The 13963-nt window shown below is 34.4% G+C and overlaps 1 protein-coding gene across 1 annotated transcript in view; it reads right to left on the reverse strand.

Annotated features, from left to right (window-relative positions):
* Positions 1-13963, reverse strand: part of calcr (calcitonin receptor) — a 134354-nt gene that overhangs the window by 38166 nt on the left and 82225 nt on the right. The window contains exon 9 of the mRNA XM_056480385.1: positions 8976-9067. Coding sequence (XP_056336360.1) covers positions 8976-9067 — 92 coding nt within the window. The remainder of the gene's footprint in view (positions 1-8975; positions 9068-13963) is intronic.

Consider the following 13963-nt stretch of genomic DNA (forward strand, 5'->3'; position numbering starts at 1 on the left):
TGCTGATCAACAACTTTATCTATATTTATCTGTCAAATGATAATAATAAAACATTCTTTCCCAAATGTCCTCAAAATCAGCCAATTAACTCGATTTCACTCGATTTAAGCGTTTTAAAACTCAAGTGCAGAGCTGCTCCTGGAGCACTAGAGGGATGGGAGTGAAAGTTGAGCTCATTTTCCAAAGCTATTTCCCATATTCCAAAGCAAAAATGTCTGGCGTTATTCAGGAGGCATAAATTAAAGCGTAGCGCAGCTGTATGCTGACACGTACCTCTCTGAGCAGCACATCTGGACCCAATAAGACCACATTAAGACTCTGACATCTCTGAAGATCAGACTGTAAATATCACCATCGCACCATAAAAACAAACGTTGCTATGTTACACTTCCAGATATTGTAGCGAAGCAGCGGACACGTTTGATGCATCGTAAATAATAATGCAGTGCAAATGTTTACAATTGTCCCGGAGATATCATAAAAACTTGATCAGATCCATTAGGCACAGACATAATAATGTTCAACATGATGAAGTGTCCAAATGTTAGTTTGAACAAGTATTTCTAGTAATTATATTATTTCGGTACATTCATTTATTATTTTCGGCTCAGTCCCTTTATTAATCAGCGGTTGCCACAGCAGAATGAACTGCCAACTTATCGAGCATATGTTTAATGCAGTGGGTGCCCTTCCAGCTGCAACCCATCACTGGGAAACACCCATACATTCTCATTCTCACACACATACACAACGGACAATTTAACTTACCCAATTCACCTATAGAGCATGTCTTTGGACTGTGGGGGAAACTGGAGCACCTGGAGGAAACCCACACCAACAGGGGGAGAACATGCAAACTTCACACAGAAATGCCAACTGACCCAGTCAAGGCTTGAACCAGCGACCTTCTTGCAGTGAGGCGACAGTGTTACCACCACACTGGCCCCTACAAAATTTATTATTAAAATTATTCCAAGATGATTCCTTGGATTTACTTAATTATTTTAAGTTGAGTGGTTGTAAACAATTTTTTGGGCTAAATTTAAACAAACAAAATTAAGTTGAACGTTGCTAAATTTAATTTGTTTGTTTAAATTCAGCCCATATCAATTGTCTGCAGACATAATTTTTTTCAGTGTATATTATTTCGTTCTAAACTGAAAATGAAAGCTTGAATACATAATTGATGATGCATGGCTAATGTCTTTAATTTAATTTTATTTAAATTTAGGCGGTTCATTCCGCTGTGGCTACCCCTGATTTTTAAAGGGACTAAGCCAAAGGAAAATGAATGAATATAATTACATTTTAAGTAAATATTTAATTTAATTTAAAATAAATTCAATTTAATTTAATTTTGACATAATAATGCTCAACAATCAAGTGTCCAAATGCTTGTTTGAACAAACATTTCTAGTAATTATATTATTTTGGTTTACCCCTTTTCAGGAAAATGAAAGCGTACATACATAATATGGTTTCTTTTACAGCATTGATGTTGTAATGTAATTAAAATATAATCAGTTAAATAGACTTTGGCATTCATTAAGTTGCTCAAGCGTAAAACGAGACCAAAAGCCGTTTACTCGCATGCACCCGTAAGAATCGGCAGGCTAGGGCAGAAGCTTTATTGAATATACTGGGGTAAAATAAATGCTCATATTTTAAAGACATGGCGGGGAAAATGTAATTTAATGCAGAGCTTCTTGTACAGTTTAAGACCCACTTCATATCGCATATCACTCAGCCAGTGGAGGTTGCTGATTTTTAAAGAAAACAGACCTTAAACCCGCCGATTTTTGTAATGGCATATAGAACACCGGAAGAACTTAACCCAGGTTACTGACAAATTTAAAGTGCTTTAGCATACTTCCACATATAGCAACCCTATTGATATTGCATGGCTAACACAAATTTAATTTATTTTAATTTAATTTAAGTAAATATCAAATTAATTAAAAATCTAACTGAGTTCAATTAAATTTGCCTAGCTAACGTCAATAATTTAATCAAATTTTATTAAATATTTAATTTAATTAAAAATAAAATAAAATTTTATTACATTTGTGACATAGTGATGTTTAACATAATCAAGTGTTGGCGGAGTGGGTAGCACAATCGCAAGAAGATTGCTGGTTCGAGCCCCGGCTGGGTCAGTTGGCGTTTCACTGTGGACTTTGCATGTTCTCCCCTGGAGTTTGCATATTTCCTTTGGCTTAGTCCCTTTATTCATCAAGGGTCACCATAGTGGAATGAACTGTCAACTTATCCAGCCTACCCAACCAGCATATGTTTTAGGCAGCTGCAACCCTGTATTGGGAAACATCCATACACATTCATTCACACACATACACTACAGCTAATTTAGTTTATTCAATTCACCTATAACGCATGTCTTTGGACTGTGAGGGAAACCGGAGCACAACATGCAAACACAGAAATGCCAGCTGGGACTCAAATTAGCCACCTTCTTGCTGTGAGGTGACAGTGCTAACCACTGAGCCACTTCTTCACTTGTTTGAAGAAACATTTCTAGTAATTATATTATTTTGGTCTACCCCTTTCAGGAAAATAAAAGCTTATATACATAATTAATATTGCATGGCTAACGTCACAAATGAAATAAAATTTAATTTAATTTCGGTAAATATTTAATTTAATTAAAAATCTAATTAAATTCAAAGTTTATTTTCCTAACTAACGTCACTAATTTAATTTAATTTAGTTTAAAAGCAAGTATTTAATTAAATTAAAAAATTTATGAAATTAACACTACATAGTAATTTCCTGAGAAACAACAACATGTATTTACTGAGCACTGCTTTTGAAATGGCATCCTTTTCATATCCTAAACAACAACATAAAAACTGCATCACCTTTAAAACATTCACTAATTCCTTAGTGTATACTTTAAAAAAAAATTATAATAGTGGAAACTTACTGGAAACAAATCCTTTCTGTATGTGACATATTCCTAAGTTTATGTGCCGTCTAATGTATATGACTCTTAGGCCCCTATATTTAATTACCCATAATATTAAGTGTACCCTGGAGGATGCAGACATATGGAAACCAAGTCAGCATGAAATAACACACAAAAAACTGACACATAATACTCGTCATTTGCCTCGCAGCTCTAGTGCAGCTCTGGCAGAAATGGACACCGATGATTTGCACTCAATAAAACACAATTATCTTTTTTTTTTGTAGTCCCAGAGCCAAATGACCTTACTCTTTGAGTCAAAAAGAGTTCAGACTGATGTGTTGTATTAAAAGTCCATTTGTTAATGCTAATGCCAGATGCATCTCTAAACAATTTAAGCGTCCATCAGACACTACATTTACACATTTTACAATGAAACAATGTTTTGGGATGTTTTTTTATTCATCTCAAGCATCAAATAAATTATCTTAGAGCAACACATGAGTGATAAAAATAAAAATACTCATGAAAATGCACATAAATACTTTTTTTTCAAGCCACGCAACACTCAAAAAGAAAATGACGTTTGCTGTTTGATCAAACTACATATATACAATAAGCTGAAACAACACAATTATTGATTTTTTTGGGACAACTTAATTGTTTTATGTTCAATCCACTTTAATTTGTTAAAACAAATGAGTTAACTTAATTCCTTCATGTTGTCCTAACACAAATCAATTGTGTGGAAACCTTTTTTTTACAGTGAAGAAATTGTATGTGCAGTATTGAAAACAAGACAAATTGTTATTATTGCATTATAATAACAATTTGTAAAAAATAAATAAATTAATTAAAAAACATAGGCGGAGGGTGAACAAACTCCAGGGTAAGGCTAAGATATGCTCTTTCCCATGGGGTAAACAGTCCAGGGATCAAAACACAGACAGACTAACACAGGTAAACCCTTTGAAATGCACATAAATAGAAACAAGACTCAGCAAAGAGTGTGTGAAACCAGGGTGTCTATATAGTCCATGTAATCACAGAGAATGACTATCGTGTGGGGGGTGGGGGGTGTAATCAGGGGGAAAATGGAACTGGTGTGCAAAAGGTACATGATGTTATTTGTAGTCCGGTTCAGTGACAGATCAGTAGTTCTGCAAGTTCTGCAAGTATTAGATCGCTGGTGATCTTGACAATAACCTTAAACTGGTCAGATTAATATTAAATTATAATTTAGTTAATATATATATATATCAATATGCAAAAATTAAGTAAGTCATTGGATTTGCTTGTAAAAATAGATCTTTTATAAAAACTATTATTTATTAACTGTAATTTTCCAAAGGGAAAAAAAAGTTGGTTTGTTAGTTAGTTGTTTGTATTTTCTGTGTGTGTTTTTTATTATTATTGAAATATTTTCTTATATTCATGTCAGCAATTTAAATTAAGTGCTAGCTCATAATTAGCATGTAGCTTTTCGCATTTAAAACATAAACCTGGGTTTACAGACGTGGGTGTCACAAAATACTTTTTAAAAGTTTTTTTTTTTATTATTTATTCTATATGTACAACACTTAAAAAAAATGTAAATATATTTATTACACCACCTACGAAATAAGTACCATTAACAGAGTAATTTCCAAAATAATAATAATAATAATAACATGTATTTATTGAGGAATTTTTTTTTAATGAGGTCTTTTTAATTTCCTAAATAACAATATTAAAAACTGCATTGTCTTTAAAACTTTCAGTAATTTCTTAGCGTGCTTTAAACAAAATGATTTAAACTCAAAACTGAAAACAAATGTCACAAATGACATATTGCATAGGTTTATTGTTGTGACATATTTTGACAATCAGATTAAATTAAATTAACAGAGTCATTTCCTAAAAAACAACAATGTATTTATTAAGGATAAAATTTGAAATTAGGTCTTTTTAATAACTTAAATAACAATATAAAACTGAATTGCCTTCAACATTTTCATTAATTTATTAGTGTGTACTTTAAAAAAATGTATAATAATAATAATTAATAATAACAAACAAACTAACTAAAAATAAAAAATAACCTGAATACTGGAAACTTACTGAAAATAAATATCACTGCACAAGTTTATTGTTGTGACATATTTGATAATCTTATATGCCTATATACGCAGCGAGCCACTGGACAAACTGGTAACAGTAAGAAAGCCGTCCATACGGAGGTAAACGGTCAGCTGGTAAGCGCAAAAAGAAACATTGTCATACCGCCCCCTAGTTTTCGTTTTAAAGATGAAATGCAGTCATACGTTCTTCTGGCTACATAATTTGCAATCTCCAGAAATGTATATAGGGCAACATTTTCAGAATGAGCCTATGTTGCACAAATCAATTAAGTTAACTTAATCGTTTTTACAAATTTAAGTGGATTGAACATAAAATAATTAAATTGCCCCCCCCCAAAAAAAAAAAAAAAACTCAGGAATTGTGTTGTTTTAGCTCATTTTAAATTAGTAGTTTGACTAAAAAGTTTTAAGTGATTCACATGTGCTACTGTTCCTTTAAGAAGTTTGGACATTCTTCATTCATACGCAGCAGATGCTCTTCCAGCTGCAACCCATCACTGGGAAACATCCATACACACTCATTCACACACATACACTTAAGACAATTTAGCTTACCCAATTCACCTACATCACTTTTTTGGACTTGTGGGGTAAACCGGAGCACACAGAGGAAACGCAAACACGGGGAGAACATGCAAACTCCACACAGAAATGCCAACTGACCCAGCTGGGGCTTGAACCAGCAACCTTTTTGCTGTGAGGAGATTGTGCTACCCACTGTGCCACCGTGCTTGGACATTCTTTGTTTTCAAATTTTCCCATTTAAGATTAATGGGACAAAAACTTAGAAATAGTGAAAAAGCCAACATATCTTTTTATCTTTTCCTAAGCCATCACGCTCTGTTTAGATTCCGACTGTAAACTTTATGAGATGTATGTTTTCAACAGCATTTATGCTAGACAGTCTGATTTTCTTTCACAATCCTGTCCAACACAATCATTAAAATGTTCTCCTACTGAAAGATAAACTCACTGCCAGTTAAAACATATATTTTACCAGTGCAATTTTCCTGGTTTTTGCTCTATACATTTTTTCCTTTCTATTTTAACAGCCCATTTGATCAAAAGCCATTCGTGTTCGTGCATTCAGATTTTTAGACAGTGTTTGGGGGGTCTGCTGTAATTTTCACTTCCAGACTGAGACTGAGACATTAAAATATTTGGATATTGTTTGTACCTTTTCCTAATTTATGCCTTTGTTTACTAATTCTGTCGCTTTTCTGAATGCTTTAGTCAGGATTTATAATCCAAAATGCGTTTTGCATTCATAGCAAGAATAATAATTCTTCAGCCATGGAGATTATCCATGAAATGTAGGAATTATTTCCTCGAGCCATTTCAACTCTATTTTGTATAAATGTTTAAGCTTCCAAAGCAGCAGATTTTTGTTTTTTATGGTTTTTCATTGAAACAATAGCAACTATTCAGTCCGTATACAAATATCATTTACATTTCAATGTGCTATTTGCATTTGAGAAAATTACATGTTAATTCTACTGTATTTTGAAGACACTGTCTATAATAATTCTAACATAGGATCATTCTGAAAACGTAGCCCTATATACATTTCTGGAGATCACGAATTATGTTGCCAGAGCTACGTATGGCTGCATTTTCATCTTAAAAACTAACGATATGGAGCGGTATGATGCCGTTGACTGTTATCTCTGTATGGACAACTTTACCACTGTTACTAATTTGTCCGGTAGCTCAACATGTACATCTGCGGACTTGACGCACAGCAGAATTGACCATGATGATGGGGTTCGAGTCTGGTGAAGAACGGTTCCAGAAAGCAGGTAAGACAAAAACAAAAGCTCAAAAATAAAACAAACAAGTAAATAACAGGGTGAGAATGTGGTATAATCTGAAAACATGGTAAAAAAAGGGCTTTTTTTTCTGTATTGTTTTTAAAACTGTCGGTTGGGTTTAGGGAAGTAGGTGGGCTGGTCAATCAGTGCTTTTTAAAACATGATTGGTTAGGATTAGGGAAGGAGGAGGGTGGGTCAGTCAATCGGTCAGTCAGTCAGCCAACAGCGGCCTCTGGTGGATTTACGTGAGAAGAGCAGGCGTGAATGGCACTGGCGAGAGAAATTTGAGATCTGAAAAAGCGTACACAACGAAAACAAAAACTGCAACAAAAAAACAACGTAGTTTCTGGGACGTATTTTGCTCTCTCCAGAAATATATGTAGTGGTGCGTAATCAGAATGAGCCTTGGTTAAATACTTCAGTCAATTGAGTACAACCGTTAGGTTCCAGACAGAAAAACTTAAATAATTTTCTCTGTACAAACAATAATATTTACCTTTAAATTTTTTTTCTTTACATTTTTTTTTTCTTTTACAAAATTAGTTGAGCACATGGATTAAATGATTTAAAAGATTCACCTTTGAAGATTACAAGGCAATAGGTGGTGCTACTAAATAAATAAACAAATAAATAAAAAAACAAAAGCTAAAAAGGCTGTACTTCAAATGCAATCTCACAGCAATTCGTAACTGAAAAGTTGCTGAGACCTTTATTTCAGTATGTACTTCCAATTGAAACGGAATATTGAGTAGGGGGAGGAGCTTTTCTTTTGTGCATCTTTCCCTCATAGCAAACTAACAGTAATGTATTGTAGGGATGTGGTTAAGAAAAATGCAGCTGAAGTGTCCAACTGACATCATCAGAGAAGCACCGCCTATCCAAACTCAGAAGCAAATGGTCAGAATTTGATTGAAGATTACCAAGACAAACAGTATTTTCAGCAACACAGGCTCATTCTGAAAATGTGCCTCTAGATACATTTCTGGAGAGTGCCAAATACGCCCTCGGAACTATGTTTTTTTGTTTTCGCAAGTTCACCAGAGGCTGCTGTCTACGCTTTTCAAATCTCAAATTTCTCTCGCGAGTGCCATTCGTGCCTCCTGTTCTCGCGTAAATCCACCAGAGGCCGCTGTCGACTGACTAGTAACCGACAGTGTTTTAAAAAGCAATCCAGAAAAAGAAAAGCTCTCGCCTGAATTTTACCATGTTTTCAAATTTTATCACATTCTCACCCTGTTATTTACTTGTTTATTTTATTTTTTGGCTTCTGTTTTTGTCTTAGCTGCTTTCTGGAGCCGTTCTTCGCAGGACTCAAACCCCGTCGTCTGGATCAACTTTGCGTCTCAAGTCTGCCAATGTACATGGCGATCTACTGGACAAACTGGTAACAGCAGGAAACCAGTCCTTATGTTTGTAAACAGTCAGCTAGTAAGTGCAAAAAGGAACGACGTCATACTGCCCGGTAGCCTTCGTTTTAAAGATGAAATGCAGCCATACGTAGCCCTGGTTACATAACTCACGATATCCAGAAATGTATATAGGGCTACGTTTTCAGAATGAGCCTATGTTGATTTTGAGTGGATTAATTTGCACATTCATTGCTCTCCAAAACAACAATGTACACTCGCAAAATAAACATTCTACATTTTGATTACACAACAACTTTAACACATACTTTTTAAAACCCAATACTGAAAAAAACTCCAATAACTGCACTCTTTTAGCCTGCACGCCCAGTGTTGTGTATATTTCAGGTTAACACATTTACCTTCAGTGTGCAGACTGTGTGGCCATGTTGACGGTAAACACCAATCCATCTTTTATATTCGGTTTGCATTGGCATCCCGTGATTAATGTGGTGACCGAGAGCATCTAGGTAAATCTCTCTTGGAAAAGCATAAACGTAGACTTTGTCAATTAAATAAATATGAGACGCCACCGAAGCAATCTACCGTCAACAGCTTAGATAAATGACAGTGTTTGAGAGTAGACAATGCACAGGTCTGCCAAAAACAAGTCAACAACTGAGCAGGCCATCATGGAGAGCATTATTAATCAATCTGCAGAAACCGAGGCAATGCTGGAGTTACTTCTGACAGGCAAGAGAGGATTGAAACTCACCTGAAATAGAAGAAAATGGCCAGCGAGATGAGGAGAGACACTATAGAGAGAGCGTGACCCACAATCGCCATGTAATACAAAATATACGCCATCTGAAATGAGAAAAAGAATGAAATAGTCAACCTCTCTCCAAGACTGCAAGACTCTTTCTATTTTGATTTTTTGGTTTCAAGAGTTCACACTTAGCTGATGATTGATAACAAGGCATGTTTGGCATGCTGTCCTGGGTGAGAACCCTGAGCTTAGAAGATCCTCGAGCCTGGGGCTCCCTCCCGTTTTGTAGGGCAAGAGGGGAGTCTGAGGCCCCGTTTACACTAATAAGTAAATAAAGTGCATAAGTTTTGCTACGGTTACGCCATCTGTCCACACTACGCCGGAGTTTTTGAGCGCTGAAAACGGAGTGTTTTGGAAATGTTGAAGAGGCCGTTTCATCTCAGTGTGGATGGGGGAAAACAGAGACATCTGAAAACGGAGGCATGACTGCAGACATTCGCCTCTCTGATTGGGGCTTTTTCCCTTAATATTAAGTAGCCTACACACAGTTTAGTCTTGCATCCTCTCCTTGTAAGTTCAGACTTCGCAAGTTCCATATGAAAAACAAACTCCCAAGGACAAGTCGGGTAACTCTTCAAAGGGAACAGTGTACTTTATAACCACATTCACATCATCTTGGCTACGTTGTTTCACTATCTTAACAATAAAATGAAAACAAGATATAAGGAATTGCTTATTTTCATTTTGATATTACCTTAACAGACACCAAAAATGTTGAGGCGTCGTGTAGCTACATATTTATATGACCGTCATCTTCACTGGATGCATATTTATAACAAAACGGAAGCCATAACATTACTGCCTCCTTTAATTTTCATTGAAAATACGAAACACACCCTCTCTTTTGCTGAATATCAGTTTTAATAAATTAATAATGGCCATTATAAAAGTATAATGTACAATAGTTTATACAAAATAGGAAATAAAGGCAAGCAATCAGTCAATATACAGAATGTACATGGTAATTATTAACTTGGTGCTCAGCCAAAGCACATTATCTGAGAACAAGTAATAGATTCAAAAGACCAAAGTCGGGGAATATGTTGTTAGATATAGACAACAAGATGAATTAAATATGTTTAACAAACATAGTGAGATTGGATCCAGCGGTAGATCATTGATGAACAGTCCGACGAGCACAGCTCTCATCTGGGTAGATGTGCTGCAGCGCATGCCAGAGTGTGTGTGTGTATGGTCACGTGATGTGCGTTTTCAGTGGTGTGGCGTACACGGAGAGTTGTTCAGAAATGCTGGATGACGAAAACGCTAGTGTGGACGTGGATCGTTTTCATTCTAAAACGCAGTTTTAAAACTAAAACGTACTAGTGTAAACAGGGCCAGATCTCAGGTAGGTCTCAAGGGCTCCCCCGAATTAGATATTTGGGCCTATTAATGATAATTAGAAGTTGCCAGAGCATGATAGACCTCTAACTGACAGGTCAATTTTAGAAGCCTAGAACTAAATGCTCATATACTGTGGCAATTTGGTTTAATTCATTCACTTATACTTCATGTCTTTGGACTGTGGGGGAAACCGGAGCACCTGGGAAAACCCACGCAAGTACAGGGAGAACACGTAAACTCCACATAGAAATGCCAACTGGTCAGGGCGGGACTCAAACCAGAGACCTTCTAGCTGTGAGGCGACAGTCCTAACCACTGAGCTGCTGTATCGCTCTATACCTGGATTAATCTAGGAAAGAGGGGAGGAGTAGGGGTGAATGGGGGGATTCTTCAAGACGAAGATAACTAGAGTAAGAAAATCTGGTTATTAATAGTGTGTTTGGATTCATCTGAATGGTAAATCATGCGATAGCTAATACGGGACCACCTGTGGTCAATCATAAGCACGTGATCCTCTCGAAATTAGTTTATAAATACACTTCACCTTTAAAAGATGTAACGTAAATGTCATTTTTGTTGAATTGAATTGTTTGATTTCATCTTTATTTCAGCACTTAATAAGATATTAAAGTCAAAAAACCCTGAGCTAACATGAACTAAATATAGTGATTTATATAGATATTTGCTATGAACAGCTATTAATATATATATAATGCTACACTGCAATGAATGAATTATTGTAAATTATTGTACACATTTGTTAGCAGAGATTATTGTATTAATATATTTCATTTATTTAAAAAGTGTCATTTTATTAATGTTTATTAAATTTAAGGAAGGGTGGCACAGTTGCTCAGTGGTTAACACTGTCACCTCACAGCAAGAAAGTCGCTGGTTCAAGTCCCGGCTGGGTCAGTTAGCATTTCTGTGTGGAGTTTGCATGTTTTCCCCGTGTTGGCATGGGTTTCCTCCGGGTGCTTAGTTTCCCCACAGTCCAAAGACATGCGCTATAGGTGATGTGGATTAACAAAATTGCCCATATTGTATGAGTGTGTGTATGAATGCGAGAGTGTATGGGTATTTCCCAGTACTGGGTTGCAGCTGGAAAGGCATTTGCTTCGCAAGAACATATGCTGCAATAGTTGGCGGTTCATTCTGCCATGGCAACCACTTATAAATAAGAGACTAACCTGAAGGAAAATTAACGAAGTTCAAGGAATTTATAAAATTTTATTTACAGATTTAATAAATGTATAATTAATTATATGAATTATTTATAAGTACGTTAGTTCATTGATTTGTTAATTTATAAAAAAAAGAAACATTGTGTAAAATATTTTACTTTCTCTTGTACAGTAAATATTGTTTGACTTGTTGTCTAGTATAAATGTTAAAACATTCATAAATCAGAAGATATAATTGGCAGTACACTGTAAAACCTAACAGTCAACTTTATCAAATGAAATGAGTGTAGTTAACTCAAAATTGACTGAAAGTTAATTCTACTCATTTGAAAAGAGTTTTGAACTCAGTGTTGAAGATAATGAGTTAAATAAATACCTCATTACTTCAACTTAGTTGGAGTAAGTTCACAGTACTCATAGATTCGTTTTTAACTCAAATGGTTTGTAGCAATCAGTTTCTTCTTTGAGTTGCCTAAAGTTATTGGGTTTTACAGTACTCAGTTGATTTGAGTTCTCTTCTTTTATTGGGTTTTACTTTGCTCAAATTGCTTTGTTCAAATGGATGAAGTTCACAGTACTCATTAGGATTAGTCTTTTTATTTAAATGGTTTGTTGCAATCAGTTTTCTCAAATGGTTTGAGTTACCTTAACTTTTTGGGTTTTACATTGTATTATTATGTTAATTGATTTTGTTTATGAATTAAATGCACATTGATTGGTAAATTATACAGTAGGTGTCTGTATCAAAAAAAAAATTTCAGTAAATATGCATCAATTTTAATGCATTGATTACAATAAACAAATGGGATCTTCTTATAAAAAATGTATAAAACGCATTAAATGAAAAAGATAAACTGTATCTTATTTAAAATATATAATCTGTATTTCAGGTTGGTTAAAGTGTGTTGTCATGTTGTCATTTTGTTTATAATTGTTTATCAAAGGTTGCTTTAATATGCCTTTAATATTAAGCATACTATAAAAATACAAATTTGTTTGTTTGTTTTTTTATTTATTTTTTTTTTTTAAAGCAAAATTATTCCTGAAGAGAAAATTTCATGCAATAAAGATTAAATCACAAGGTGGTAAGAAGGCTTAAAAGTAACACCAAAAGTGCATCTGAATTTGTGGTGACTTTTTTCTGAACTCCAGTGAGTCTCGTCTGCTCTGCCGGAGTGAACTGCACAGACTTGACCTGAGTGTGTCTGAGCTGACATTTTCCCTGTCCTCTCTTTATCCCTCACACTTTGTAAAGCAGCAGCTGTAGCCACTGAAACCATTATGGTCTGAATAATTTGTAGAGCTGCTGTCCTACAGAAAAGCTGTTTAGTTAACCTGAATCTGCCTCGTGTAGAGATTACACTTCACTGCAGCTGAGGCTGAAAGAAATACTCCAATGCAACATTTCCTTCAGGAACAGCTTTTAGACCAATCACAACTGCATGCATCAGCGCTTTATGCTTAGAAAGGCTGTTTGAGACTTCTTATTCTTGTGGTAAATTAATATATACAGTACATTTTAGAAAACCAGTTGATGCACTGCAAAGTTGTTTGGCTAAAACTAAATCACAAAAAAGGCTTTACATTGAAACAATCATTTCTGACCCCTTTAATCAGAAATATTCATAATACAATATAATGATCCTTTAATACACATACAGTAATGAATCCGAGTCTGTTATGAGCAGGAAGAGATAAGTAATAGTTTATACAAAATGCACTTTTTTTAAAGAGACCAAAAAACCCCCCCAAAAAATTATACATATACATATACATATATATATATATATATATATATATACATATACATATATATATATATATATATATATATATATATATATATATATATATATATATACATATACATACATATATATATATATATATATATACACACTCAAAAAAACATTATTTATTTAATGGTTGAGTTAAAAATATTTGATGCTTTGTTGGGTTATTTTAAACCTTTATTGTGTTATTTATTTAATAACTCAAGCAGTTGGGTTAAATATTTGGAGCTTTGTTGGGTTATTTTCAATCTTTATTGGGTTATTTATTTAATAACCAGTTGGGTAAAAAATTTTGAATTTCAACAGTCAAATTATTTCACTGACACAGAACAGCTGTATTAATATGGGTACGTAATGTTGTTTTGTGTTGTAACCTTTATTTAAGCTTAAGCTCAAGCTTTTTTTTTTTTTTAGCAAATTACCTCTCCGTGTCATGTTTTTTTAATTCGTTTCACCCACACTCTTAATTATTGATGAAACATGATAAAGAGATAAAAACTGTCTGGAATTTAAAATGAAATGGAAATAAAGCATTTTCAATATTTTTCAAACTGTATGTTATTTATTTACACAGCCATAATTATAAAATTAATAGTAGTACTAGTAATAGTAG

This window comes from Danio aesculapii, chromosome 19, assembly GCF_903798145.1.
Source record: "Danio aesculapii chromosome 19, fDanAes4.1, whole genome shotgun sequence".
In the NCBI taxonomy this organism is placed as follows: Eukaryota; Metazoa; Chordata; class Actinopteri; order Cypriniformes; family Danionidae; genus Danio; species Danio aesculapii.